Consider the following 27768-nt stretch of genomic DNA (forward strand, 5'->3'; position numbering starts at 1 on the left):
ATTACACACAATTAGCCCAGTTCTCGTGGAAAATCTGGTTTTCCACTCAAGTTACAGACAACTGACAGTGTCTAGTTTTCCGATAAAGAAAAAATTATTCAGTTAAAAACTATTTTCCTTATGCAAGTTAATAACAGTTTGATCTCTCGAAAAGATCGTAAAACTTCTCTGTAAGGTGTAACTTAAAGATGTATCCAAATTAGATAAGCGAGATAAGCGTCACAAAAACTAAACATCATAAGATGTGGCGAATGTTTTTCATTCAGCATTTTCCTGTTATTCGCAACATCCGTTGTGAATGTTGTTGTGTTGTATGTGTATTCATTTACGTTTGTTTTTTATCTTTGCAGGTTGGTAATCATTTCATACACACATCTTCCTCTGCCAGGGATGACTCTTCGGGAAAGTATACAAAAATTGTAATCCTTGATGCATGAAATGTTTTTCTTCCTATCGACAATTTCTATCCATTAAACGTTTCTTCCTTAATTGGAGCATTAATGGAATCAATCAATTTATCAGAAATTAAATCTAAAAAATGCGAATCCAACAGCTTTCGGATTTGTGGGGCTGTACCATCCATCGAGAGGCAGGCGTCGTTTACATTCAATTTGGGATATATGTATATGTTTATCTGTTTCTTTCGTTTTTGTTCTTAACCTGTAATGAACATTCCTCTCGAGATTCCAATTCTTTCATTGCATTGTTTTGCACAGGCTTGTCAGAAAGTTTAAGTATTGCTTGGAAGTGAAAATTTAGCGAACGGGAAACGATAGAAATGAAGCTGTGGCTTTCTGTTCTTTCGCCGATTGTTCTTCGATAAGCATCTTCTTGGTGGAATATGATGTCCGGTGATGAATTAGAGCACTTTACAAATTTACTGTATTCTTGGAATACGGATACGAATCGCGTGAAGCGAACCATTGATGTACAATAAGACAATTGACTTCCAAAATCTTACGCCGTAATAACGAAGCACGTCGCCATGAATCATGGCTATGATAGTATGTTGATTTACAATGCCAGGAACAAACGGTTCCATCTTCACCACAACCTTGGCTTTGAACGACACAACAGTTTACGATTATACACACGATTACTAGATAGCGTTGCACTGTTTATTCAAAAAAGTAATATAATTTATCATCAACAATGATTAGTAAAAATATATTTCGTTGATATAAATATAAGCTCACAATATTTCAGATGAACCTATTTTTTATATTGAAAATTTAATAGAGTAACGAAACAATTTGAAAAATATTGAATCCCATTTTGTGTACTAACTGCAAGTAAAGATCTTTTGAATGAATCTAAAACTTCTATTGACGTAATTGAGTGTTTTTCGACTATTGATAACACAGCGATTAAATACACTGTGCGTAGATTAAATAAAGAAATAATTCATTTTTTTTTAGGTGTGTTGAGAATTGACTGTCGTTTGGAAATAAATTCTGGAACAATTGGTAGAACTTCCTTCATTCAGCACAATCTCATAATTGTTTACTGCCACTAGTCGTTTTCGCAACATCACGAAGCGTTTATTGCCCTTTCGAATGGGAGGGATTATAACTGAGATAGAGTCTTATCAGTGTGACCTCGATTGAAGAATAATTTTGTTTGCATGTTCATAATTTACATTGCCTTTTTTGGTATATTACTCATAGTTTGTTGATTTGCTTGCTTGTTTCTATTGCGGATATCAACATGAAGTTGAGTAATGTTTACCGTATGTACAAATAGTTTAGCTTGTTTCTTGACTGTTTCCTTTAATCGATAGATCTCTTTCGCAATCATTGCATGACGTGTGTATTTGAATCATTTGTGTTACATCTCATGGGGAGGATCGTACGTGAATTGGAATATAAAGAACTTCTGTTCAAATGATAAACACCATCTTGACACGATAAATCACACCCTAAATGTATTTTCTTCGATTTTGCATTAATACATCAAGTTAGTGCTTTCCACTTACTTTCCGTTGGCCCTTCGCCATTGTTGGCACAGAAAGGATTTTCCTACAAGCAACACTACAAAAGTTTTGTTGCATAGCTGCTCAATGGACGTTATTGGCTTAACCATACTGTATTAATGATTGGCTGACAGTTGCGAATAGGCAACTGAAAGTAAGCGCAGCACAGACAAGTGGTTGTAATTTCTTAGCGTAAGAATGGTTAAACAATAGTGGAAGTGAAAATAGTGAAACAAAAACAAAAAGACGGAACTGAACTCCATGGCTAGACACATCGAACACGCTCAGGAAGAGAAATAGCTTCCAATCACAGCAACGGTTGTTATAGGATATTGTAAACAGAGTAAAAGAAATAGCATAATAAATAGCGGAGGAAATATGTTGCGTACCACGTAGAGAGGTGAGGCACAAGAAAGTAAGATACATATACAGCACCACAGGTCGAAACCGAAAGCAGCATAAATGAGGGAAGGAGGGAGGGGAGGAAGTTTTCTCATGAGCCGGAACATCGAAACCCGCTGTTGCCCCAAAAAGCTCTCTTCGGTTCTCTCACAACTGGTTGGCGCTAGTTGCGTTGCTCTCCCGAATGGGCACTTCAACGTTGTCGGTTGCGTATGTTGGATCGATCAACGGGCACAAAAAATCGTCCAGTGGGGCTTTTGTAGCATTTGAACTTTCGTGGCGTTCGGAGCGGTTCCGGCTGCACGGTGTGAACGCGCGCGCTTCTGTATTGGGGTGATTACGTATGGACGTGCTCCATCCTACATTCATTACAGTGTAATACAACGGTGTACGATTGTTAGCTAGAACATATATGAATATGTTAAAAATTGTGATCTAATTCTAGCTTGATTTTTAGTGAATGTGTTATTACATCAGATTAGGAATTTCTGAAAGAAAGAAATTAAATGTCATAGTGTATATCTCTATGTACTGCTATGTACATCGATTGTTCAAGGTTTCAATTGCTTGTAAAACTTGAAAACAACAAACAAATTGTTGTGTTGTCCAGGAAATAGCCAAGCGTCGTAAACAAATCAGTGACCTAAAAGCGCTTCAACATCGATTTCGGAATCGGTGTCCCGTGTCCAACAAAAATCATTCGTGATTCCTGAACGCAATACCAGTAATGGGAGCTTTAGTTGTTGAGATTGTTGCATTACTTCCAATTTATTGGCCGTCGAAGGATGTATACACCAAATAGTTGGCTCAGTCGGAACAATGCAAGAGAGCGTAGCAGATAAACAGAAGCAACCGTGTGTTGAAAACGGTCACTTACGATGACTAATGAGCCATTTGTGTATAGTCTTGGGGAAGGATGTTAAATTTATTAGTACCCGTTTTCAATGTCGAGTGTCCGGTTGTGGTACACCTTTTCCTATGGAGTTAACTTTGCATGGAATTGGGCGGCCCGGTGGTGTATGATAAACGGCGCCGGTCCACTATTGTCTGACTATTTCATTTAAATCAAGGCCATCAATCACCGTACCCTACGTCAAGTAATTATTAATATTAGTAGAGAAATGCGTATTGTACTGGTATACCGACCATATGGTGGAGGATCATTGTTGGATAATGTTTATCTGTGCTTCTTAATTTTGCACTACAAACACGATGTCTTTGGAAGGAAATGCGGTGATACAGACGGCTGGTTGCAAGACTATATGATGTTGAAGTACGCACAACCAGCACGGGTGCGTCAAGCCATGCGCGTACTCCACCAAAGAAAGGTCGAATCGGTTTCGTTCACTTTCCTCCAATGGTGCTTTATACCCTGACCAATTATCGACAAATTTGTCTTGTTTAGCAGAAGGAATACGGAGTAAATATTGATGTGAAGCGTTGCAAATAAAAGCGAAAAAATCGTTCATAGTGCGCAGACAGATCGGTGTTCGGAAGCAAATTTTTCTCAGCGGAGGCAAACTCCCGTCAGGCGAAGACTCATCGGTCGTGAATCGGGTTTTGGTAATATTTGTTTGCATAACATTAGCAAGCATTTCGCCGTTTTTGTGTGGCCATAATGAAGAGTGAACTTCGTAGAAAAAATTAGTTGATATTTGTGAAAAGTTTGTTTGTGTATATAATATGTTATAGTATCATACCGCCTTACAGTATTGTATAGCATTTGAAGAAGTCATAGTTTGGCGATAAGATCATATGTGAAAATGTCGATTGGTTTGATGAATTCGGTTATTAAAACTTCCCATTACATTGCTGTTTATTTTGTACTTGTGCTTGTGTGCTTACGTGTAATTCTGTGCAGGAGAAGTGTAAAAATGTTAAATATACATATTGCTACTGTTAGTGCGTAAATCTACACCATACGTGTTAATTTCTTAAGTTCATCATCGTCCTCTAACATTGTCGTGTTATTATTGCAAAAGAATAATATCAAAGAGCCTTCTGTGTGTCTAATTTTCTTTATCGAATGCTTGCAAAAAAATCATTTCTGGTAAAAATAATAACGATAACGTCGTATATTATGTTGTCGTGAACGGAACATGTTGCCTTTGTGTGTGTGGTTTCCTGTTCGATCTTAGATCTGTATAGATGTTGTGCAAGAAGAAAATTAAAAAAGTTTATTAATTTGCCTTTCATATGTAGTTTGTTATCATTGAAAGAGCAAAAAATGTGTGAAGATAAGTGATTATTTTTTTATCTTCTAGTTGGGTGTTTGTGCATGTGAAAAGTGAGTAAAATAGTGAAACGATCGATGAAAAATCTTTTTCTCTTTTGCGGCGCTTAATACGCCATAAATCTATTAACACGATGAGCGTCAACGAACAGCCAACCGATTTCTGTTTTAAATCCAGCAAAATGGTTATCCTAAAGGATTTGAAGGCGAAGCTGAAGGGATATCTGTTCACCGTATGTAATTTTTACGATACTACAATTTTACCAAATTGGTTTGCCATTATTTAGTGATTGAGGAAGATGATAGTTTAACGCTATGAGTGGATCAACATTGGAGCTATCGCATTGTTGGCATAAAATCTCGACTAGATGGAGTCACTTTTACGCCACATGACTAATTATCTGTTTGAAAAACTAAAACATATCTTTCAGTGGTATGTAACAGTAAAAGTGATTAATATTAAACAAAATGTTAGTAAATTTTATTGAAATTTAGTAACGAACAAAATAAAACCTTTTTTGCTATGGTTTAAAAAAAGCATTCTAAAGCTCATTCCTTTTATAAATTGATAAGTACTATCACATAATAACGCCCAACAAGCTTAGGCACCGGCACTTTTAAATTGTAAAGTAAAAACGTAAAGTAAAAACGAAATGTTGAAATTAAAGTAAAGGTGTATAATATAACATAATATTCATGAATTCAAACTTAACACGTTTTTTGTCTATGTCGCACTGATATAACACTTTTCTTGTGTCAACCTCCGGGGACTAAATCAATTATGAAGAATAAAATAACATACAATAAACACCTTGGGCAATAAATATGTTCTCGCTATAATCGCGAAATTAAATTGCGAAATTTATCGTCTTTTAGTGAGGAAATTTAATCTTTTGGAAATATTATCATATTTCCGTCTTTGTCATACAACCAAACAATAACTCTGCATTTACCACGAGTGTTGAACATCATCTCAGTCATCAATGTTTGGAAAAAGCATGTGCTTGGTATGCGTATGTGAAACTGAAGACCAAACGAACAGAATCATACTGGGGTAGCCGAAATCGAACGGTAAATTGTTCAGCCTCATTCAAAAATCGCTTGATTGATCTTCGCGTTCCCGGATCGAATTAATCGATCTAAGTGGTTCAACTGTTCCACGATTTCTCTCGGCCTATTTCCTTCCCTATTTTGGACGCGCTTGGGTCAAAGTGTGCACGTTAGTAGAGCGGCTCCCTCGTAATGTGTTTTTGCTGCTACTTTGTAATGGGAACCACAATAACGCACGTCCGGAAAGAGCTTTCCGGACCAGATGGTGCAAAAGAATTGAAATCTATTCCTCCTCCCCCTCCACCTACCTCGCATAAAACGCATTTCCCTTGATTGGCTCTGCAAAGGAAGGCGTTATAATTATAATACAACGCGCGTCGAGAGAGCAGCTTTGCAATCGTGATTAGGTTTTGAGCGAGGCACAAGCTCCGTTAGAATCGGGTCCGATTCGATCACTAGGTAAATCACGGTTTGTAGTTTTGTTCGAACATTATGAGAGTTTAAAAAACTATACGCCTTCCAACTGTGCTTTTTTTCTTTTTGGGGCACCTCGTAGCACCTTCAACAGTATAGATAAGGGATGCGAGATAATCGATTAAACTTGAACTATTTTTGTGTTAAGAAAATCTAAAAATAGGTATTTTTTTGGTCGCTCCATGCTAGGGAAAAGCGATCGAAGTCCGAAGTCCTAATGTTTTATATTCCTTCGTTCATGTCCAAAATACAATTAATCAAGTGTTTATGAGAAATCGGTAGTGACTAAATATGTGATTCGTGGACGGTATTATTTGCATTTCATCTTTCATTCTTTGTTTACCAACTTAAGCACTGAAATTCATTCATATGTTTTTTTATTTGGACCTACAGATGAACCGCTATTTTTGGCCGTGTATGTTAAAAGTCATTAAATGCATAAAAATGCTAAAGATAAATGAGTCTCCGAATGTTATACGAACGTACGCACATTAGAAACCGCTGGTTGTGCATAGAAAAAAACGAGGAAAACGAGGAAAAGTATACACCGTTTTGAAATGGTCGATTGCAACATTGAATTATAAGCCTTGATCTGCTTACAGGGTTTACGAACCAGGGAACTAGAATCTAGAGATGAGAATGACAACTCTTTTTAGTGAGTCAACTCAGAGTGATTGAGTCGTTATTAGGAGTCAGCTCGTTTAACGATTCATTTCGGAGTCATAAAAAAAACCCGGCATAAACGAATAAGTTAAGGTTCGGTCATTTTACTCACTCATGAGTGTAAGCATGTAGCAGTGGTGAGTCGAGTTGCAAAAAGTTGTAAATACTTGAGACATCAATTTATAAATTTTGCTAAATTGCTCAAAAAACTGGTAAGGTAAGCTTTAGGAGATAGGCATATTTATAGAAATATCTGAGACATCTATACAGACATACAGACATCTGTGGGCTCAGCCGTCCAAGAAGAAAATATAGCCATTGGTGCCATCTATCGACCACAGGCTAAAGATTGGCGATCCGTTGGATATCGACCGAGTTATAGGCAAAACTTGGTGCAAAAATGAGGAAAATTTTACATTTTTACAAACAGGGTATGGAACTAGGTTCCTCGAATAACTTTTGACACAGACATCTGAGAAAAAATGAGAATCTGAGAAGAAAATGTAGCCATTGGTGTCATCTATTGACCACAAGTTAAAGTTTGGCGATCCGTTAGATACCGACCGAGTTATAGGCAAAACTTGGTGCGAAAATGAGCCTTAGTAGATTGACAAATTTATAGATTTGTTACATTTTTTTGTTATTTTTTATTCTTTTCTTCTTTTAAAACATTTTTTGAGTGATAAGAAACTTATTCCAACAATTTTGCATTAAAATAAAACAAATTTGAAAATTTTGCTAAATTGCTCAAAAAAAATGCAAGCGGTAAGCCTTAGGAAATTTTCGAGTTGAATTTTTTTTTGTTATTTTTTGTGCTTTTTTTTTTATTTAAAACATTATTTGAGTGAAAAGAAACTTATTGTAACAATTTCGCTTGAAAATAAAACAATTTTTTTTTAATTTTTCTAAATTGTTCGAAAAAATGGCAAGGGGTAAGCCTTATGAAATTTTCAAGTTGAAATATTTTTATCATTTTTTATTCTGTTTATAATTTAAAGTATTATTTGAGTGAAAAGAAACTTATTGCAACTAATTCGCATTTTAATACATCAATTTATAATTTTTGTTAAATTTCCCAAAAAAAAATTAAGGGTCCTAAACGGAATGGTAATTGAGGCCCCAAAGCTAAAGAGAGTCGCACTGTCGATAAACTTAAATCAATGAGGTTTATTTTGTATAGATCCACTATGACCGATCGGAAGAAGCGCCAAAAATTTCGGCGCCCTTCGTTTCAACTCATTTTTGCTTCAACTCACTCGCACATTTTCGTTTCAACTCACGTATTTACTACTTTTACAACTCGACTCACCACGGCTACATGCTTACACTCATGAGTGCGTAAGTGAAAAAAGAGTCGTTAAAACTCCTCGTGGTGAGTGAACGAAACTGGTTCAATACAACGGTTCAACTCACTATCTCACTCTTACTCACTTTGCGCATCTCTACTAGAATTCTTCGTACTTTCTGGATTTTGTACAAAAGAAGCTGCTGATTGTGTTCTAAGCTTTCGACATACATTACGGTAGAACACCGATTAGCTTTTGCTTATACCATTAGTGTATACTGTATGATAGTTTGCTGGTTATTGAATAGACGGTATTTTATTGAAGGAAAGCTAGAAATGACTGGCCTATACTTCTCCTGAGATTGTAGTGCCATATAACAAAAAGAAGAAGATTTCATTTTACTTTATAGCAAAATATGCATTATTAGAATATTTATTTTTGACATCCTCGTTTCGTCAGATAATATGAGAAATAGACATCAAAGGTGTCATTTCCCAATAGCATGAATAATCTGACACCCGGTGGAATACCACTTGGTTAATCGGCTTTCCATTATATTTCTTTTTTACTTTTTTTAACGGGCGTCATCATCACCCTTAATTTGACCCAAAGTAATGAATTTGGAACCCAAAACGAATCGACCCACCGGAATATCAGGGCTGGAAAGGTTAATAGACCGAATCGTGTTAATCTCGTTCGCACATTATTATTGGCAGAAAATTGGCAAAGGTATAAAGTTCAATTAGTTTCATTTTGCACATTCTCGTACACAGAAACTCTTTTCTTCGTTTTAGCACGAGAGTTTCTCAGTGCACCTTTTTCATCTCTACCATTTTTTTTTCCTTTCCACCGCGGGCAATAGATGGAAAAACATATGTATTGGCAGATCATAGTGTTTTTGTGTTGTTGTAGCCACCACATTGCAGCTCTCCTATGCTCTACCGCAAAGGTAGTTTTTCCTATTTTTGTATAGTTTTCTTTTGTAGTTTGGTACATTTTGTTTCCTCTACTGCCGGTGTCTCAGCGATTTAGACGAAATTTTTCCCACCTCAAATTGGTCCGCGTTAACAACCAATTGAGTTGGATTGAATTTTTACGCAATTTTGTGTGTTTTTTTTTCATTGCCTTTTTTTCGCGAAGGGCTGTAGTAAGCGATCAATTCTTTCCAGTTGTTAATGAGAGTTCACATAAATTAAATCCATTTGAATCGTTTCTTGCCGTTTTTTGAGAATGGCTTCTCGGTAACTAAGAAATCTCATACAGCAGCCATGCTTTGTGCATGATCATTTACTATCACCAGTACCGGATCAAGCTTCTTGAAGGCGCTAAGAGGAAGAAGTTGGGCCCCAAAACTAAAGATGGTCGAAAATCTTAAATCAGGAAGGAGCCAAATTGCAAAAAGACTGACGGGGGTTGAACTAACTGCAAAATTGCTGACCGGAGGGGGCGGGAGTCAGACTTCAGTTTTTTCGGGAGATGAGGTTATTCATGCAAAGGTGTTTGTAAACCAACATCTCGGCTCTTTCTTTCTGCTAGGGCGCCGATAACATAAGTCGATTTATTATAGTTCCAAAAGTAGACAGCAACACTAGACACTAGACAGCTGTTGTTCAAACACGTTAAGTGTGTAAGAACAAGGTTGACTGCTTCAAATTATACAGAAGTTTAGTGTTCGCACTGCATATAAACAAACAACGATAGCCCACAAATAGACACGATCAGGAAGACAGGCAGAGGTGAAAACGAGATGATATGTAAAATGCAACATTGGTTTCATTTTTTTTTACTATTACAATTTGATATTTTTGGCAAAATATTTATCAACAACAAGTCAGACATGCAAATCTTGTCAAAGGTAACATTTTTTTAAAACCATTAATAAGTCTTTTCTACATAACCATACCATCTTCCATATACATATTCTAGACAAAGTTATACCTAAACGCGACGAATACTGCTGTATGACGATTATCAGAAAACAAAACCACGTATGTTTGGAGTAAATTTAAACCCAACCCAACAGACTACTACTGTTGCCGCATTCACAGCAAACCAAATCTGTTTGCTGCAGCGTTGTATATCGGAATATTATACCCATCACTGCAGCCGGCGGAGAACTAGTGCGTGCAAAGTATGAATGGATCCCATATTTTTGGATATCCGTCGCCTCGACAATGTGAAGCACGCGTGAGTGACCGTCCTTATGGTGGTTGGCCCCGTGTGCTATCGATAAAATATATGATAATTGGATTGTCGCAATGAACAGACAATCCCTTGAGTTTGGCGTTTGCACAGGACCTCGTATGTGAGTTTATGTTCAGTTTCGAACAAGATAACCAACTCACTAGCGACTAAGCTTCTAGCTAGGTCACACTCAAGTATTAGTTATTCCAACAGCGTATGCATTTTTAGGTCGGGTTACAAATTCTTGTTACTTTTACCCCATAGGCTTGCTCCCTTTTTTCGTCGAATCAGGAAAGCGAATCAGGAGCGTAAAAAAGAAGTGGTGAAGAACTGCCACTATTTCAAACCACATACGAAACTGCGAACGATGACTTTCTGGTCGGTATGGAATTTAAAATAGGGTTTACTTTTTTGGTTTAACTCGAAACTGTTTTGTTTCCAGTAAAATTTGTACGACATTAGCATACAACTGATGTCTTGGCAAACACTTTTCTCTCTAATGGGTTGATCGTCAATGTCAGATAAGAAAGAATGTGTAACGAGCAAATATAATTATCATCAACTTGCTCAATTTCATGACATAGTGGAGTTTAATTTGTTGTACTACTAATTTGTTTTTGCAGGGGTGGTGCATGTGATAAACGGCGCCCGTCCACACGGCAGGACCGGGTTCAAATCCCATCCGGACCGTCCCCCCGTAGCATGGATTGACTATCCTGCTACGTGGTAAAATAAGTCTTGTTACGGCCAGGCCGTTCTAACCGAGCAAAAAAACAATTTGCAACCTTTCTAACATGTGAGTCCTCTTTCTTCGTTTCTTCTTTCTTCGGAAAAGAAACGAAGAAATTCTTCGTTTTCGGATTATGTTTTTTCAGACCAGCGCGGATTTTTCTCCTTTTCCATCATTTTAATGATGATACATGGTTGCATCGCACGGAGTACTGCGAAAAGCAAATCGAAAGTGGCATCTCTACGAGAACAAAACCGGCTTTCAAGCACAGGTTGCGTTACCTCCCAGCAGGAACTCGACAGAATATATCGCACTTATCCCGCCCAATTCACTCGATGCTGTAGTTGCCAACTTGTGAAAAGATAAGCCTAGAGTAACTGATCGAACATTAATAGATTTAATATTCAATCGGATGCTGGCAAAAATGTTATCCACTTCGTCTGCTCTATAGCGTGAATGCAAACGCATTGCAATCCTTGAGTCACAGCATGATGAACACTTCAGGTGCGTTTCTGTTGTTGTTGTTAATTATTAATTAATAACAGTTAATAAAATTGGGCAATAACGAGCAGCTGATTCTTTCAGATCTGCTAGCCGATCCGTTCGTACAAAAAGCTAATACAACTCTTTTCGTCTTTTTTGGTTCTGGATTAACAAAATTGAAAAATGATATATTTTGTTCGCATTTTCTTCGCAAAACATCACCGTGGCATGTGATATGCGTTTTATTGCAAAAAGCCTGCCTGAAATCTTCCAAAAGCGTACCCTAAAAAGCTTCCTATTTGCTATTGATAACCTTATGTTCAACGATTCGTGACTGTTGACACTAGGAGCGCATATCTTTCGTTATCTGCCTACCGCTGATTTACCTCCTTACCAAATGCTCTGTTTCCACTAGCATTTAGTTCGGCTTTGGTTCTGATATCATTCGGAATGTTCGACTTCATTGAAAAGAAGTTTTGAAAAGTGTTTGAAAAGTAATAATAGTTTGTGGTTTGTGTGAATGAAAAGCTCTAACATATCTTAGTTGGAGCTGTTATGGCGTACATAAAAAAGAGCAGAATATATACAGTGTAACCCATTTGATTTTAGGATAACATGTGCAATGCCTTGTGGAAATTTAAACTCTGTTATATACATTATTGTAGATGTGTGTTACTCTATCATAAATGTAATGAACAGGATGTTAGCTCACATTGTTGCAATCGAAGCGACAACGTTCATAATGTAATGGATAGGAAATAAACGTTTTCCCTCGTGTTACATACATACGTGTTACAATCTGTCCATCCTATCTTTAGCATCTTTATCTTTAGCACATGCGTATATTTTTTCGAATAATGAACATGCTTTTCTCGGAAGAAAAACTGAATTACGGTAAAGTTTTCATCACTGCCGTGCAAATTTAATGAATATTATAAACTATAGAGATCAAACAACACTCGTATTGCAAGCCGTTTGATTGTTGTAATGCTTCGTTAGAAAAAGCCCTCGTGCACACTTAAGCAGCAAATGGAATCGGTCGTAACCGTCAGGTAATGTTTGGCAAAATAGTCCACACGATAAGATAACAACGCTCGATAAAGATGCCACCTGCAATAGGTTTCTCACGTGGGGTTGTTCCTGAGCATTGTCAATTGAGCAGTGAGAATTTCCATAATTAATCTAAAAACATTTTCTTCAGTACACTTTCAAGTACATGTTGCTATACAATTTGGATCCTATGCTTCACAAATTGGAATACAATTTGCACAAGGATTTGTCCAAATGCGTCCATCCATCATTTGGCACCTTTGTCTTGCTCCAAGATGCGTATATAACACGAATGCTATTGAACACATCCGTTCGTAAAAACCAGACGACTTTTTTGCATGCGCACATGCTCCCATGTTGTTTCTGCGCACTTTACTCCGTTAACGGATGATCGTGAATAAGCGCGATGGCTGGATGGCATCGGCTAGAAATGGCGTTCGGTGGCAAATACCGGAATTTTCCATACTCTTTTTGTCTGTCTTCTCTGCTTCTTCCTTCCATCTCACTAGATGGTGTGTTTCCTGATGCTGAGGTACGCAAAGTTGCGCAAACGACGATGATCTTCACCTTTGAGCACGCGTGTCGGCATGCATGATGACCGCTTGCGCACTGGTAAATATGTAACTTGGCTGTGGCACCACTCGAAACAACACACCCATATGTTTCTCGCTAGACTGTTCGAGTACTGTCGCGTATGTGGCTCACATTATGCATTCAAGACGCACGAAAGATGTCGACGACCTCTTCGGGGTTCTCTTCACCCCCTCCTCCTCCACCTCCCGCTCCTTCCCCCTTTTGCCCACTATAACGACCGATTATGCTTCTTGGAGAGTGAAATAGTATTTGCGATCGATTAACATTTTCGTCTAAGAAGAGCAAGGAAATGAAGTGAAGAAGCTACATAATGCAAATGCGAGCACAATAAAAGTTTCAGGTGATGATTAGACTCGAACAATTCACCGGAAGAACATACTGAGTATGTGAATGGCAACTCATAATACCATGTAAATATCAATTTTCAAAACAATGAAACCAGCCACAGCATCATAACTTGGGTCGAGGATTTTGTTTTGGAAGGGCCGTGTAATGACCAAAACCTACACAAGACTATGCTTTATGGTGCATACTTTCGATCTTCTGATGCTGGATGAACCGTTTGATCGTGGTTTGCGGCGGAAGCACCCGCTTTGTGTTTCGTTCATTAGCTTGTTTCGTCTTGGCAATCGCTGTAGTTCCACAGGGGATACTTTGATTTCAGTTCCGCACCCTGTGAGAAAGATGCAGGAATGCCTATTTTACGAGACATAATTTATTGGCTCGATGAAAACGGGAGTGAGATTGGAAAACACAGCTCCTTTCGTTCTCCTTTGTACGTAACTATTTACCCATTGGGTGAATTCCGCTAATCTCCCAGTGGTAGAAGCCACTTTCACTTTCACGTTTGTTGTCGACATTAGTCTGTCGTGGTACTTAGCGGGATTACTAAGATGGTGGTAAGAAGATGCCCATTTTTAACCTACCGTAGCTACAGCAGCAGCATTTTTACTAGTTGATAATTCCGATCAAACCGAGACATTTGGAAGACTCTCCATTACTTAAGGAGTTGCTAAAATAATACGAATACAGATGTTCAGTGTTTGTAGGCGTGTTAGATCAATTAGTATATACATCACATTAAATATGATGTGTGTTAGTTTTTAATGACGTCCTCGAAATAGCCAATCCGTTTGGCCGAGTATATCACTTTAATTATGCATAATCAGATAAAGCATGCCTTTATAAACTTGCTTTCTCGTGCCGAATGCCTAATGAGACAATATGCCTTCTCGAAAGAGCGTCAAAAAGCAGCCAAAGTTTCAGTTCAGTTCTTCTCAGTTTCTTTTTGTGTAAGCTTAGCGCCCCAGGTCATCCAATGTTTGGTCTGAATTTGGTTGCTGAGCAATCGTTTTTGGCACTTTTTCTTTTGTTTTAACCGGGCCGGCCTATGCTCTTTCTCTTGTTTTCATGTTACAGCGTAAGGGCCAAAGGAACAAAGTGAAAGTTTTATATAGCGCCTACTTATCCTATTTTTTAGCGTTTAGTTCTTCGTTGCATAATAAAAACCTAAATCCTATCAACGGTACCGTTATCTCCTTTCGGACTATAGGTTGATTAGCGTGTTTTTTTGCATTAGTTTTGTTTTTTTTTCAGGACACACCGTATTGTAGTTTTTTTTTATTTCAACTAATCCCAGATCTTAATTCCGGACAATAACAACAAAAAAAGTACATAGCACCTCCCACTGCCTAATAGTTGATTGATGATAGTGGAAATGAAATAACACATTTGGCAAGAAAGTAAAAGTTTTGATGAAGTTTTAGCAGCGCTGAATGAAAGTTTATGGCAGGGTGTTTGCAATTGTGTTGGTGTCATTTACATCAGGCATGACCAATCTGTTGCCCGCTTGCCGCATGTGGTCCTGGATGTGGTTTTATGCGGCCCGCATATCTAATTTCGAAGTTTCAAGTCAATAGCTCCATTATATCAAATGTTAATAATATTTAAAAAAGCAAAACACACCCGGTTAATTCGACACTTCAAAAATAAGAAAAAAATGGTTTTAAAACCTAATTTATTTTCCAAGAATCCAGCGGTGCGTCTAGTCCGAAACAGACCAGAATGAAAAGATTTGTATTGTAATACGCTCATTATTATATCAATGCATCCAGCAATGTGGCCCGCCAATCAGTTTTTGATTTTAAATGTGACCCGAAGCTCTAAAAGGTTAGTCATCCTTGATATAGACTGAGTTGCTAACGAGACAAAATGTAATTGGTATGTTTGCGCCATTTGGTGCATTTCCTGTATTTGCACGTTGCATTTGTTATTTGATTGTATGGTCACTACTGCACGACTGCTCTCGAACGGCTCCAAAAGTGAAACCATAATTTTCGAACCCAGCTCCGTGTCATGCGCCTGTATAGGTCAGATTGGTGCGTGTTTAGTGCAGCCGCGAGGTGATATTTGCTGCCTATCCTCTTGTTTTCACACGAACCTAGATGTTTGTGTGTACAAGTGTATCCGGGTTCCGGGTTGACGCAGCGTCAGTGGTCCAGCGCAAGTGAATTAATTTCGATATAAATAGCAAATTCCCCTTTCGGTACAGTTTTCCCAATTTCTCATCGTACGTAAAACTAAACCACCATTACGTTACCTTAGTCACCTTCCGCCGGATTGTTTTTGTTCGGTCGATCGGACGAAAGACTGCATGTTACGTCGACATATACATGTAAAAAGTGTGACTTAGCGCAAAACGACTAAGAAACGCACGTATAGTGTCGTGGTATGTGCAGTGTGCTCTAAAAACATTACCGCATCGTGAACAAAGTTGCTATAACGGGGTTGGTGAGAACTAAAAACCGAGCGAGAGAGTTGTGCTCCAACAAATAACAAAAAGTAAATCAAGCAATAAAAGCATTGGCAGTTTTCTGGTGAAGGTCTCGCGCTGCTTGTTGCGACGTGTTGTGTGAAGAAGTGCGGAAAACTCACCTCAACTCCCATTTCATCCCCACTAACACCATGGCACTGTACATAACGGAATACAACAACCGCTATCGGAAACGGCGACGGAGCCGCGTGTTCGGCACCTGCGTCAGTGCGGCCATCGTCGAACAGGTAACGGAACAACCCCATCGCGAACGCACGCACACAGTCCAGATTTACCCAAAGATGGCTTCGTTACCGTCTAATCTTTTCCCGATTCATGTTCGCGGTTACTTTTCCATCACACGCTTTCCGGTGTAGCTAATTCGCGCTAGAGACGATGCTGTGAATGACGATTCTGGTCCGTGTTCCATTTACTTGCTCGATCTCGCTTATACTTCTTCTCACTGCTTATTCTTAATTCAAAGTAGAGGAAAATTTATACAAGAAACGTCGAATATAATGGCGTTCATCTTCACGTCAAACGTTTCTTCACTTGGTTATGTCGGTAACATATATGTTGACAAGTACCGCTAGCTAGGTGGTTTAATCTGCTAATTTGGAGGTTTTTATTGTAGAAACGTGCTCGTGATGAACGTGCAGTAGATCTAACAGTGTTGACAGTAAGCATTGAAATCCATTCCGCTAGATACAAACTATTATTTTCTATCTGATTCTTGTTTGGCTTATAAAATTCAATGATTACTTAAATATCATTAGTTTCATTAAGCAAATACATTGGATTAGGCCTGATTTAGTGTATTTCATTTGTAATAATCCGACAAATTCTCATGAATATCTTGTTTATGATTCGGATTATCACACACCTCTGCCCCCTGTCGTGAATTGATGTTTTCGAGATACCTAGTTATATTTCATATTTATTCATTCTATTCTATTTTATTATAAACTAAATCATTCGGCCTGGCCTTCCTAATTGAAATAAAAAAATTACGAAACTCTATTTAAGACTACAAAATAATAAACATAACGATAGATTGTCTACCTGGCAGACCTCAACGACATTGGTTAACTTTGTCTCAATATTTTCGTATAAATTGTTGGCCATTAATGTAGTTGATTTAATGTATTTGAAGAATATTTTTGATAAAATGATAGGTAAGGAGAACCTTGATTATTCATTGTGCTTTTAAGGAGGTGCGGAATAAATTATTTGGTCTCGAGAACTTCATACCATTCCCTACGTTTGATTGCGGAATTTGTTCATAAATATTGAAGCTTTTGTCAACACGTGTGCTGGTATTGAAATCCTCCTCTGAATACATCTCACTGGTTCACTTAAATGAATTTTAGAATTTCCCTGCCCCCATTCTTCATTTCTACATTCAAATTCACCAAGTTTGAGAAACATCCCAAAAGTGGGTGATTTATTTTTCCGTGACCTCTATAAGCCTCAATGTTTCTTCGTTTTGTACTTCACATCGAGCGAAAACTTCATGAAACTTACCTTTTTTGCTTCTACGCACACGACATCTTCCTATCAATTTCTTATCGCGTGTAGCAACCACCATTTGGTTGGACCCAAAAGTTTGCTCATTTATCTTCATGAATTGATGTCATGACGGTAGTAAGAATTGAAATTAAAATTGTTCGTTCTCCTTTTCGCTTCTCCCTATATAAACATTTAAGTCCAACTACATAAGAATCATGTTCAAGTTCGGACCACAAGTTTCTGCCACGATCGCTCGGTTAGAGATGTATGCTGAGGCCAGAGCGATATGTGATTTCATTGAGTAGAATTTTTCGAAACATCATCCAACGGTAGGGTCATGCACCCGTTTCAATCATGTATACGTAGATATTCGTTGTGATGCAAAAATTAGTATCATGCTTTAAATGTGAACATCGTACACTGAAGTGTTCCTTTAATGTCGATTTTTTTTACAAAACAAAATGTCTAACCGCATCCATTTGTTCTTCCTTTGGTATCCATAGGGCGACTACATCAAACATCCTGTTCTTTATGAACTTAGCCACAAGTACGGCTTGCCGGACAATGTGTCTGAGCATCTACTACCCGATAGGCTCGAGGAGATCAAGGAAGCCATCCGGCGTGAGATTCGCAAAGAACTTAAGATTAAGGAGGGCGCCGAGAAGCTGCGGGAGGTTGCCACGGATCGCCGTTCACTCTCCGATGTTGCATCAATTGTTAAAAAAAGCAACAACAAACTGGCCGAGCTTAAGTCCGAGCTGCACGAGCTGGAAAGCCAAATCATCCTTACACAAGGCAACAGTGTCAGCAATAATGGAGGCCATGGTATGTATGCAAAGCTATGTTTATGATATATTCCAATTGTCCGTATTGAACTAACGATTTTTTGTTATGAAAAATATTCAAAAGCGACAAAATTAAATAATGAAAACATATTGGATTCTAATGAAATGGTACACTGTATGATAGTGTGATAGTGTATACTACAATATCGTCCATGTCTGGGACGGAATTACCAAGGGGAAAAACAATCCCATCTACAATTTCATTGCCGACTCATGTTTCCTAATTCTTTGTAATGAAACACCGTCACGACATTTTACAGTGCTTATTAAATGCACTGAACACGTCGACTAAACGATGCAGTTAAAACTCATGGCAACTTTGTTATACGAAGAACTAACATTTTTGTTGTATTTTGTATAAATTTTTGAATCATTATTTCAACCTATAACTGACGATCGCATTTTATTCATACCAGGGAAATAATTCTCTCTTAGATTCTCACTCTGTTAACGAATCTCCAGAATGTTGTGTATCTGCGCAAAACGTTCCTTTTTCTCACGAACGTTCTAAACCTGGTAGCGTATTACGGATGCGCACTATTGTAGCCAGTTACTCGTAGACGTTTCGGTAATTACCGTACAAATGCAAAGCGGTAATGCATTCTACTACAAGAGGCTCGTCATGATCGCATTGATGTTCGTCTCGAATAAACGAAACAAATTAAATTATAAATTAAACACACACATGTCGAGACGACAATCATGGAAAAGGTAGCTGATTCTTTGCAAACTCTTGATCACCTTGATTTCACGTTTGACTTCATGACGATGGATTTTCTCCGGGCTCCCACGAGGATGGAGTGCATTTGTGTGTCCGCAGGGACAGAAATAGAAGAGTGAAAATATTCCTCGCGCGTTAGTAGTTGATATACCAAGAAAACAGTTTACAGTGCATCTTCAAAAATTTAGCAATCAGTTTGTGCTGACTAAAGACGTGTATGTGTGTATGTGTGTGTTACCATGGTGAGAAAAATTCCTAAAATAAGGTTTTTAATTCCAGTGTGTTTCCAGTGAAATTGTTTCATCGATTGAAAATTCATGCGGAAATACCATATATATGTTGTACAGTAGCAAACCGTTTAAATCGAATCAGTAAACCACACCAAATAACAACCAAACCCCGTTCTTTTTTCCAATGGCAAATTTAAAGTAGCTGCTAAAAGTTACCGCGATTGAGTTATTATTATGGTGCTAGTTCATTAACTTCTTCCACTGCACCACCTTAGAAATTAACCTTAACAACGGTGTTTCACTTTCAAATTGTATTGAGATTTACTCACTTGTATTGAGATTTACTGATTAAGTTCTACCTAATTTATTTGGCGAAGGATGCAATCATGCGAACAAATGTGCAAAAAGAATCGAATAAAAAGGCGTCGAGTGAAATGTAACATGCATGCGTAATGATCAACAAATATACAGGGGCAATTTGCGGGTGGAACCTATATCGATTGAATTGCATCTAACCAATTGAACCATACAGTACGAATAGACATGAGCAATAGGAAATAAATACATAATACAAGAGTTGACAGAAAATAGGTTTAAAGGCAAACGATAGAAAATGTTTCCCGATGTGTTGCGCTTTCCCCCTTTTTCTGTGCGCAACAAACAAATATATATACACACTATTGCCTTCTATCGAACTTCCACAGCATTGAGAAGTAATAAAATATAGAGAGGGAGAAAGAAAAAATGACCTAAGTAACAGTAGAGTACAAATAAACAAAAAACACTCCCACAACGATGTACCGTAATAAGAGGAAAATAAGAGAAAATTGCTTGTGCCGAAGGTTACGTAGAAACAATAATCCAATTACAAATAATTCCATCATTTTCCGCATTTTCCAACATTACTAGGAGTGTACAGGCAACACCATCTGCCTATTGTTTCATTTCCTTCTTACCTTCGTTGGAATTTTTTTCTCTGGAGTAAATAAGAATAGCACCGGTCGCACTTACGAGATCATTTACGTAACACGTCGATAATAGTGCTTGTCCATCCAACAACTCTTTTTAGTGAGTCAACTCAAAGTGAATGAGTCGTTATTAGGAGTCAACTCGTTTAACGACTCATTTCGGAGTCATAAAAAACCCGGCATAAACGTATAAGTTAAGGTTCGATCATTTTACTCACTCATGAGTGTAAGCATGTAGCCGTGGTGAGTCGAGTTGCAAAAAGTTGTAAATACGTGAGACATCAATTTATAAATTTGCTAAATTGTTCAAAAATGAGGAAAATTTTACATTTTCTCAAACAGGGTAAGGAACTTGGTTCCTCGCATAACTTCTGGCACAGACATCTGAGGGCATGGCCGTCCACGAAGAAAATGTAGCCATTGGTGCCATCTATCGACCACAGGTTAAAGATTGGCGATCCGTTGGATACCGACCGAATTATAGCCAAAACTTGGCGCAAAAATGAGCCTTATGAAATTTTCTAATTTTTATTTTTTTTTTATAATTTTTTATTCTGTTTTTTATTTAAAACATTATTTGAGTGAAAACAAACTTTTTTGAACCAATTGGCATTAAAATAAATCAATTTAATTTTTTTTGCAAAATTTCTCAAAAAAAACGTAAGGGGTAAGCCTTATGAAATTTTCGAGTGGAAAATATTTTTGAAATTTTTTTCTGATTTTGTATTCTTTTTTTAATTTAAAGCAATATTTGAGTGAAAAGAAACTTATTGCAACAAATTCGCAATAAAATTTATCACATTTAAAAATTTTGCTGAATTGCAGAAAAATGAGGAACATTTTACATTTTCTCAAACAGGGTAAGGAACTTGGTTTCTCGAATAACTTCTGGCACAGACATCTGAGGGCATGGCCGTCCAAGAAGAAAATGTAGCCATTGATGCCATCTATCGACCATAGGCAAAGATTGGAGATCCGTTAGATACCGACCGAGTTATAGGCAAAATTTGGTGCAAAAATGAGGAAAATTTTACATTTTCTCAAACAGGGTAAGGAACTTGGTTCCTCGCATAACTTCTGGCACAGACATCTGAGGGCATGGCCGTCTACGAAGAAAAGGTAGCCATTGGTGCCATCTATCGACCACAGGTTAAAGATTGGCGATCCGTTGGATACCGACCGAGTTATAGGCAAAACTTGGTGCGAAAATGAGCCTTAGTGGATTGACAAATTTATAGATTTTTTCAATTTTTTTCATTATTTTTTACCTTTTTTTAATTTAAAGCATTGTTTGAGTAAAAAGGAACTAATCGCACCAATTTCGCATTAAAAAAAAAACAAATTTTTAAATTTTGCTAAATTTCTCAAAAAAATGGCAAGGGGTACCCCTTATGAAATTTTCGAGTGGAAATTTTTTTTGAAATTTTTTTCTGATTTTTTATTCTTTTTTTAATTTAAAGCAATATTTGAGTGAAAAGATACTTATTGCAACAAATTCGCAATGAAATATATCACATTTAAAAATTTTGCTGAATTGCAGAAAAATGAGGAACATTTTACATTTTCTCAAACAGGGTAAGGAACTTGGTTCCTCGCATAACTTCTGGCACAGACATCTGAGGTTTCAGCCGTCCAAGAAGAAAATATAGCCATTGGTGCCATTTATCGACCACAGATTAAAGATTGGAGATCCGTTAGATACCGACCGAGTTATAGGCAAAACTTGGTGCCAGAATGAGCCTTAGTAGATTGACAAATTTATAGATATTTTACATTTTTTTGTTATGTTTTATTCTTTTCTTCTTTTAAAACATTTTTTGAGTGAAAAGAAACTTATTGCAACAATTTCGCATTAAAATAAAATATTTTTTTTTAATTTTGCTTTAGGAGCAAATTTTGCTTAGGAGCAGTAACGGATCAAGCTTCTCGGTGGCCCTAAATGGAATGGTAATTATGCCCCAAAACTAGATCGGGGGCCCTTTAGTCTCGGGCCCCCGTGGTCGCTTGGTTGATGATTGCCTCTGATTGATCTGATGATTGCGGTTGGATGATGCGCCTCTGAGTAGGATAATAAATATCCTAAATGTATCCCGTTTCATGTTCTTCAGACTAGTCCACTTGTTCGCTTATGTAGCTTTGATAGTTAGGCAGAGCGAGCAGTATATTCATTTGGCTAGTTTGGGTATTATACACATGTATTTACTCTTTTTACTACCCGACTCACCACGGCTACATGCATCGACTCATAAGTGAGTAAGTGAAAAGAGAGTCGCTAAAACTCCTCGTGGTGAGTGAACGAAACTCGTTCAATACAACGTTTCAACTCACTATCTCACTCTTACTCACTTTGCACATCTCTACTGTGATTATGGATAGGTAATGCATTGACTTTATAAAAATGTTATCGTATTTTTTCCCAATGGGATTGTGCCTAGGTCGCTATGCATAGAATGAATTATTTATTTCTGCATTACAGCTTATCATCGTTAACGAGCATTATTGAACTTGAATCTGTTACTGATTTAGAATATATATTTTTTAAATTTCAGATCCCATTTTGTCCACCGTCATTCCGAGTGGCCCAGAATTTACCGCTAACGATAAATTGCTCATATCACTGGAAAAGCAGCTTAGCATTGAAACGAAGGTGAAGAATGGCGCCGAAAATATGATCCAATCGATCTCTAGCGGACACCATGGTCGCGATAAGAAACTGCTAGCCGAGGCACATCAAATGTTGGCTGACTCGAAAGCAAAAATTGAATACCTGAGGTTGAAGATCCTAAAAGTGCGCCAAAACAAACTGAACAGTAAGGTTTCGGAAGAGAACGGGAGTGAATCAACGGCAGCGATCAAGCAACCGCAAGAACTTGAAACGTCACTGGACGATCGGATCGAGGAGCTGCGTCATCGGCTTCGCATTGAAGCGGCCGTTGTGGATGGCGCGAAGAATGTTATCCGCACGCTCCAGAGTACAAAGACGATCGATAAAAAGGCACTGCAAGAGGTAAGTTTCGGATGAAGGTGAATTGTGCTGTCGATTTTTTGTTTTACTTTTATGGATAAGATATCATCATCTGTCAAATTTCGTATAAGTTGATGAAATTTGTGATTAAATTGAATTGGACATACGCATTACACGTTATCTTTAATGTGTTATCTTGTGCGACGTGGGTTGAAATTCTCACACCTAAAATATTGCTATAAAATATTCAGGCCTTATTAATTGCATCACTAATTTGAAATTCATATTTGTTTTTGGGGTTTATTGTTCCTTGATCTTACGCGAAAATTTAAAAACCTTTCGGTAAGCTAATCTTATTACTAGCTTAGACATTTTTGTAATAGCATAAAGAACCACGATCAAGAACGCAAGCACATCCAGAGATTCGCGCTGGAAGAAGTTCATATCCGCACCCGGATAGTGTAGCTGTGGTGCTCCTCTGTGACGTGCGATATATTCTACCCAATAGCAAGCAAGATCCATGGCGCTCTGTGGTCGGTCTCGATAGAGGATGGAAACAGCTTTCGCACGCTCGACGAATTTATGCTCTCGTAGCATAATGTTAACAGCATCCGAAAAAGATTGCTCGTCTAGCTCCTGGTAATCTAACCTCATTGCAACACCTTCTTCTACCATGGATTGAATGTTTTGGAATTGCTCCGCGAAAATGGGAATACCCAGAACTGGCACACCATGGTACTTGGCCTCAGCCATACCACCAAGGCCGCCATGTGAGATAAACAGCTTTATGTTTCGATGCGCTAAAACATCATCCTGCGGCAGCCACGCTTTCGAAAGTACATTCGGAGGCGCATTTGGAATACGATTGCTCTCCCACTTCCACAGCACTCGTTGTTTAAGATGGCCAAAGGTCCTCAAAATCGCATCTAGCTTCGCCTGGGGAAGGTCAGCTGATTTGAGATTTGAACCGAGACAGAAGTACACGACACCATGCTCTGCTTCGTCAAGCCACTCGCGAATGTCTTCTGGAAGCGGATCTGGTTTAGCTTTGATTTGTAAACCACCGACTTCCACAATATTTGGCAAGTACGGACGTGGTGTACTCTGGGAGAAATGTGTGTTGAGCAGGACGAGCGAAACATTACGACGCACTTCCTGGAATGTAGGGTAACGATCTGGTGGGAAATGGTGTTCGTAGTACGAAGTCTGAACGTATTCTGATACCGCGCAGAGTACATTTTCGACGCCAGCGAAAAGAAAATTCTTTACACGACCGAAAAAGTCCATTGTACCTTTTCCACCGAGCATAAGGTGCGGAACTGCTGCAATAGCTCTCGGATTGCCCACAAAGTCTGCCGTTGGTTTTGTCATACCGGCCGAAAACAATACTACCGTCGGTGCGTTAAAGTGCGGCCCAAGTCCCAGAACAAAGTCTGCCACAAAGTATCCAACGATCACCAAATCGAAGTGCTCGTGCTTAAGTGCCAAAACCTTTGCGTCTTCCAATGCCATCTCTGCAGTACGCATTTGGCTCTGAAAAAGGTACACCAAACTAGCCATCGAGTTACCTTCGTTCTTTTGCAGAAAGTCCTTAGTCATCTGTCCAAGATCAACTTTCTGTATCACAATCTCCCGGTAATTTGGTACAGATTTGGACAGTTTGTACGGGCTCACCATTGTGACCTGTAGGAACACTAGCGTTAGATAAACATAATTTTTTTAGAGTGTAGTACTCACATCATGTCCTCGTTCTGCTAATCCCTTCAGTAACGCCTGTCCGACGAGCACATGCGATCGGCCCGAGCTTGGAAAAATACACAAGATACGGTATGCTTCTAACTGCGCATAACAGCAACACAGTACTGCCCAAGCGACCGCAACGCCTTGTGTGATCTTCATGCTCACTACTGTCTTCGTGGACACTTCACTTTCATCTGTAAATGCGCATTCATCGTGCGTGTTCATAAAGTGTCTGTACGCAATAGCGTTTGATATTTTGCTTCTTATCAACGAGACAGTAGTTGTGAGCCCAGAGTCGAGCAACCGATCCATGAATGGAATCTTGCTTGCAAATGAAATAACTTCGTTTACACAGATACAATTATAAAAGAGGGTTATAATATGCATAGAACGATTGGTTTATCTCCACGCTTTGTTAATTGTGTTCATAGGAAAACATACACCAAGTTCGCTGAGCTTTACCATCAATCATCAGTACTCGTATAAAAAATATGCTATATCATCGTGTGTCAGTTCGGTCGTTCCTCTACTTCTGTTCAGAAGTCCGATAAATTGATAATGCAGAGTCAATTACCTAATGGAAAAATACAACAGATCGTTGTAAATGCGTACAAAACATCCGTATGTTTCGTCATTTATTGTTTTCATTACTATACATCGTTAAATTATAATAAATCAATTAAAGTGGTTAACGTTCTTCAGCGTTTGAGATGTGTTTAAAGAGAGTTGTATGCTGTTATCAACCTAATATTAAGTAATTTTCTGTTTTTCTGTTGATTTCTGAACCGATGCATCAAACAAAACTTTCAGAGTTTGTTTTCCTACGATTATCACAATTTTATAGATGATATAAAACGCAACAAGCAAAAACGCGTACACATCCAGCAGTGCTATTTGGAAAATGTTGAGATCCGCACCTTGATAGTGTAGATGAGGCGCTCCACGATGTCGAATGATGTACTCAATCCAAAAAACACCAGTTTCGAGCGCTCCCATTGGACGATCTTTGTACAGTATGGAACGTTCCTGGATCTGCTCACGGTATCTGTGGTCACGAAGCACCTCGTGTACAGCACCGCTTAGCAACGGCTCCGTTAGATCATCAAAGCTAACCATAAGACCCCACCCTTCCTTAACGACCTGCGCTACATTACCGTCTTGATCGCCAAACATTGGAATACCGACGATCGGTACAGCGTAATACATCGCTTCGGTGATGCTGCCTAAACCTCCATGCGTGATAAACAGTTTCAGGTTTGGATGCGCTAGAATTGCATCCTGTGGCAACCACTTGCCAATGAACACATTTGGTGGTCGATTTGGCATTTCATCCTGATCCCACTTCCAGATAACACGTTGTTTTAATCCGCGAATCATCATTAAGATAGCATCCAGCTTGTCCTGTCGCATGTTCGAACTACGTAGGTTAGAACCAAAGCTGATAAAGATAGCTCCATCACTGCCGGCGTCGTCTAGGAATTGTTGCAAATCTTGGGGCATTGCTTCAGGTCTGAGGTTTATTTGAATGCCTCCCACCTCAACCATATTGGGAAGATAAGGTCTTGGTACGTATTGCGAGAAGTAAGTGTTGAGCATTACGAGCGACACATTACGCATTGCTTCATCGTAGCTTCGAAAACCTTCTTCGGCAGGGAAGTTTGATCTACCAAATAAATGATATAGTTATTTAAGGCAAGAAACTTGAATATTCTGTTCTTACTCGTAGTACGTCAGTTCCTTGTGCCGTATGTACATTAGCATTATCTTCTCCATTCCATGAAGTATAGTATTGGTGACGCGATCAAAGAATGTCATTGGATTTCGTGGTCCCAACAACATGTGCGGTACTGCGGCAACCTCGGCTGGGTTGCCCACAACGTTGGTTAAACCAGATCCAGAGGCGGAGAAGTAGAGTACCGTCGGACAGCGAAACAACTCGCCGACACCGATTATAAAACTATTCATGAAGAAACCTACGAGTGCTAAATCAAACTGCTCCTCGTGGGCAAGGCGAATAAATTCCGGTGCGTTAATGGTGACATTGGATGAATCTTGTGCCGCTCGCACGATCTTGGGAAACAGCTTTAACATGTTCCGACTTCCACCTTGCATGAAGTCGTTCATGATGGTAGAAAATGCGTCCTCGATTGGCACGTACACATCCCGATAGTTGTTCGGTGGTCTCTTTAGTGGAAACGCGCTCACCATTGTGACCTTTTGAATGCAGAGATACGACACGAAACATTCGTTAATATCACACATTAGAAACCGTTTTGCCGTTGCATGGAAAAACTTACCTCATGTCCACGGAAAGCCAGTTCTTTGAGTAGCGCTTGTGCTCCCAGAACATGAGATTTGCTCGCGGTCGGAAAGACGCATACAATTTTTGCTGACTCAGTATGACTGGTCAATAACATCAGGGTCAGCGTCAGAGCGATGTTGAAGGTCAGTTTCATCATTATGCCACTTCCTATTCACTGCTTAAACCACTGCTATGAGGAAGCGATACGGCATCCCATGCACAACACACCAGGCCGACACGATCGCGAATGATGTAATGAAGCTCTAGTTAATAATAAGCAGTGGTTTTAAAGGCGCGCGTTCGATAACGCTCTCCCGATCCAGGGTATGATGGAGATGGAGATTTAGCAAAGCATTGACAACGGTTGAACAATGAGCAGAAGTTACCTTAAACCATCTTAACGTTCTCTTTCGTTACTCTACAGTGAGTCGTTCCACAAATACTTGTTATTGATGCGAATGGTAAACACGCATTTGGTAGAATAACACTGTAGATGTATCATGTTTGGCTCACAGCCAAGTGGTGTCTGACATCAGCGTGCGCGATGGACACCAT

The 27768-nt window shown here is 38.7% G+C and overlaps 3 protein-coding genes across 6 annotated transcripts in view; 1 reads left to right on the forward strand and 2 right to left on the reverse strand.

Annotated features, from left to right (window-relative positions):
- LOC125769240 (serine/threonine-protein kinase N) overlaps nucleotides 1-27768 on the forward strand; it is a 56677-nt gene that overhangs the window by 13704 nt on the left and 15205 nt on the right. The window contains exons 1-3 of one of the 4 annotated variants that reach the window (XM_049437833.1): nucleotides 2477-4840; nucleotides 17946-18267; nucleotides 22756-23213. In XM_049437833.1, the coding sequence (XP_049293790.1) occupies nucleotides 4742-4840; nucleotides 17946-18267; nucleotides 22756-23213 (879 nt within the window). In that variant the 5' untranslated portion in view covers nucleotides 2477-4741. Of the gene's footprint in view, nucleotides 1-2476; nucleotides 4841-15227; nucleotides 16182-17945; nucleotides 18268-22755; nucleotides 23214-27768 lie in introns of those variants that run through there. The other 3 variants (XM_049437836.1, XM_049437834.1, XM_049437835.1) reach the window with 3 other exon arrangements.
- Nucleotides 23445-25373, reverse strand: LOC125769247 (UDP-glucosyltransferase 2-like). Its single transcript, XM_049437857.1, has 2 exons — nucleotides 24909-25373; nucleotides 23445-24854 (listed from the first exon to the last, which is right to left on the reverse strand). The coding sequence occupies exons 1-2, from the start codon at nucleotides 25296-25298 to the stop codon at nucleotides 23472-23474; spliced, it is 1773 nt and encodes a 590-aa protein (XP_049293814.1). The 5' UTR covers nucleotides 25299-25373; the 3' UTR covers nucleotides 23445-23471.
- Nucleotides 25510-27696, reverse strand: LOC125769249 (UDP-glucosyltransferase 2-like). Its single transcript, XM_049437861.1, has 3 exons — nucleotides 27209-27696; nucleotides 26632-27125; nucleotides 25510-26574 (listed from the first exon to the last, which is right to left on the reverse strand). Exons 1-3 carry the CDS (start codon nucleotides 27368-27370, stop codon nucleotides 25662-25664), a joined length of 1569 nt encoding a protein of 522 aa, XP_049293818.1. The 5' UTR covers nucleotides 27371-27696; the 3' UTR covers nucleotides 25510-25661.

The sequence above is a fragment of the Anopheles funestus genome, chromosome 3RL (assembly GCF_943734845.2).
Source record: "Anopheles funestus chromosome 3RL, idAnoFuneDA-416_04, whole genome shotgun sequence".
Taxonomy (NCBI): domain Eukaryota; kingdom Metazoa; phylum Arthropoda; class Insecta; order Diptera; family Culicidae; genus Anopheles; species Anopheles funestus.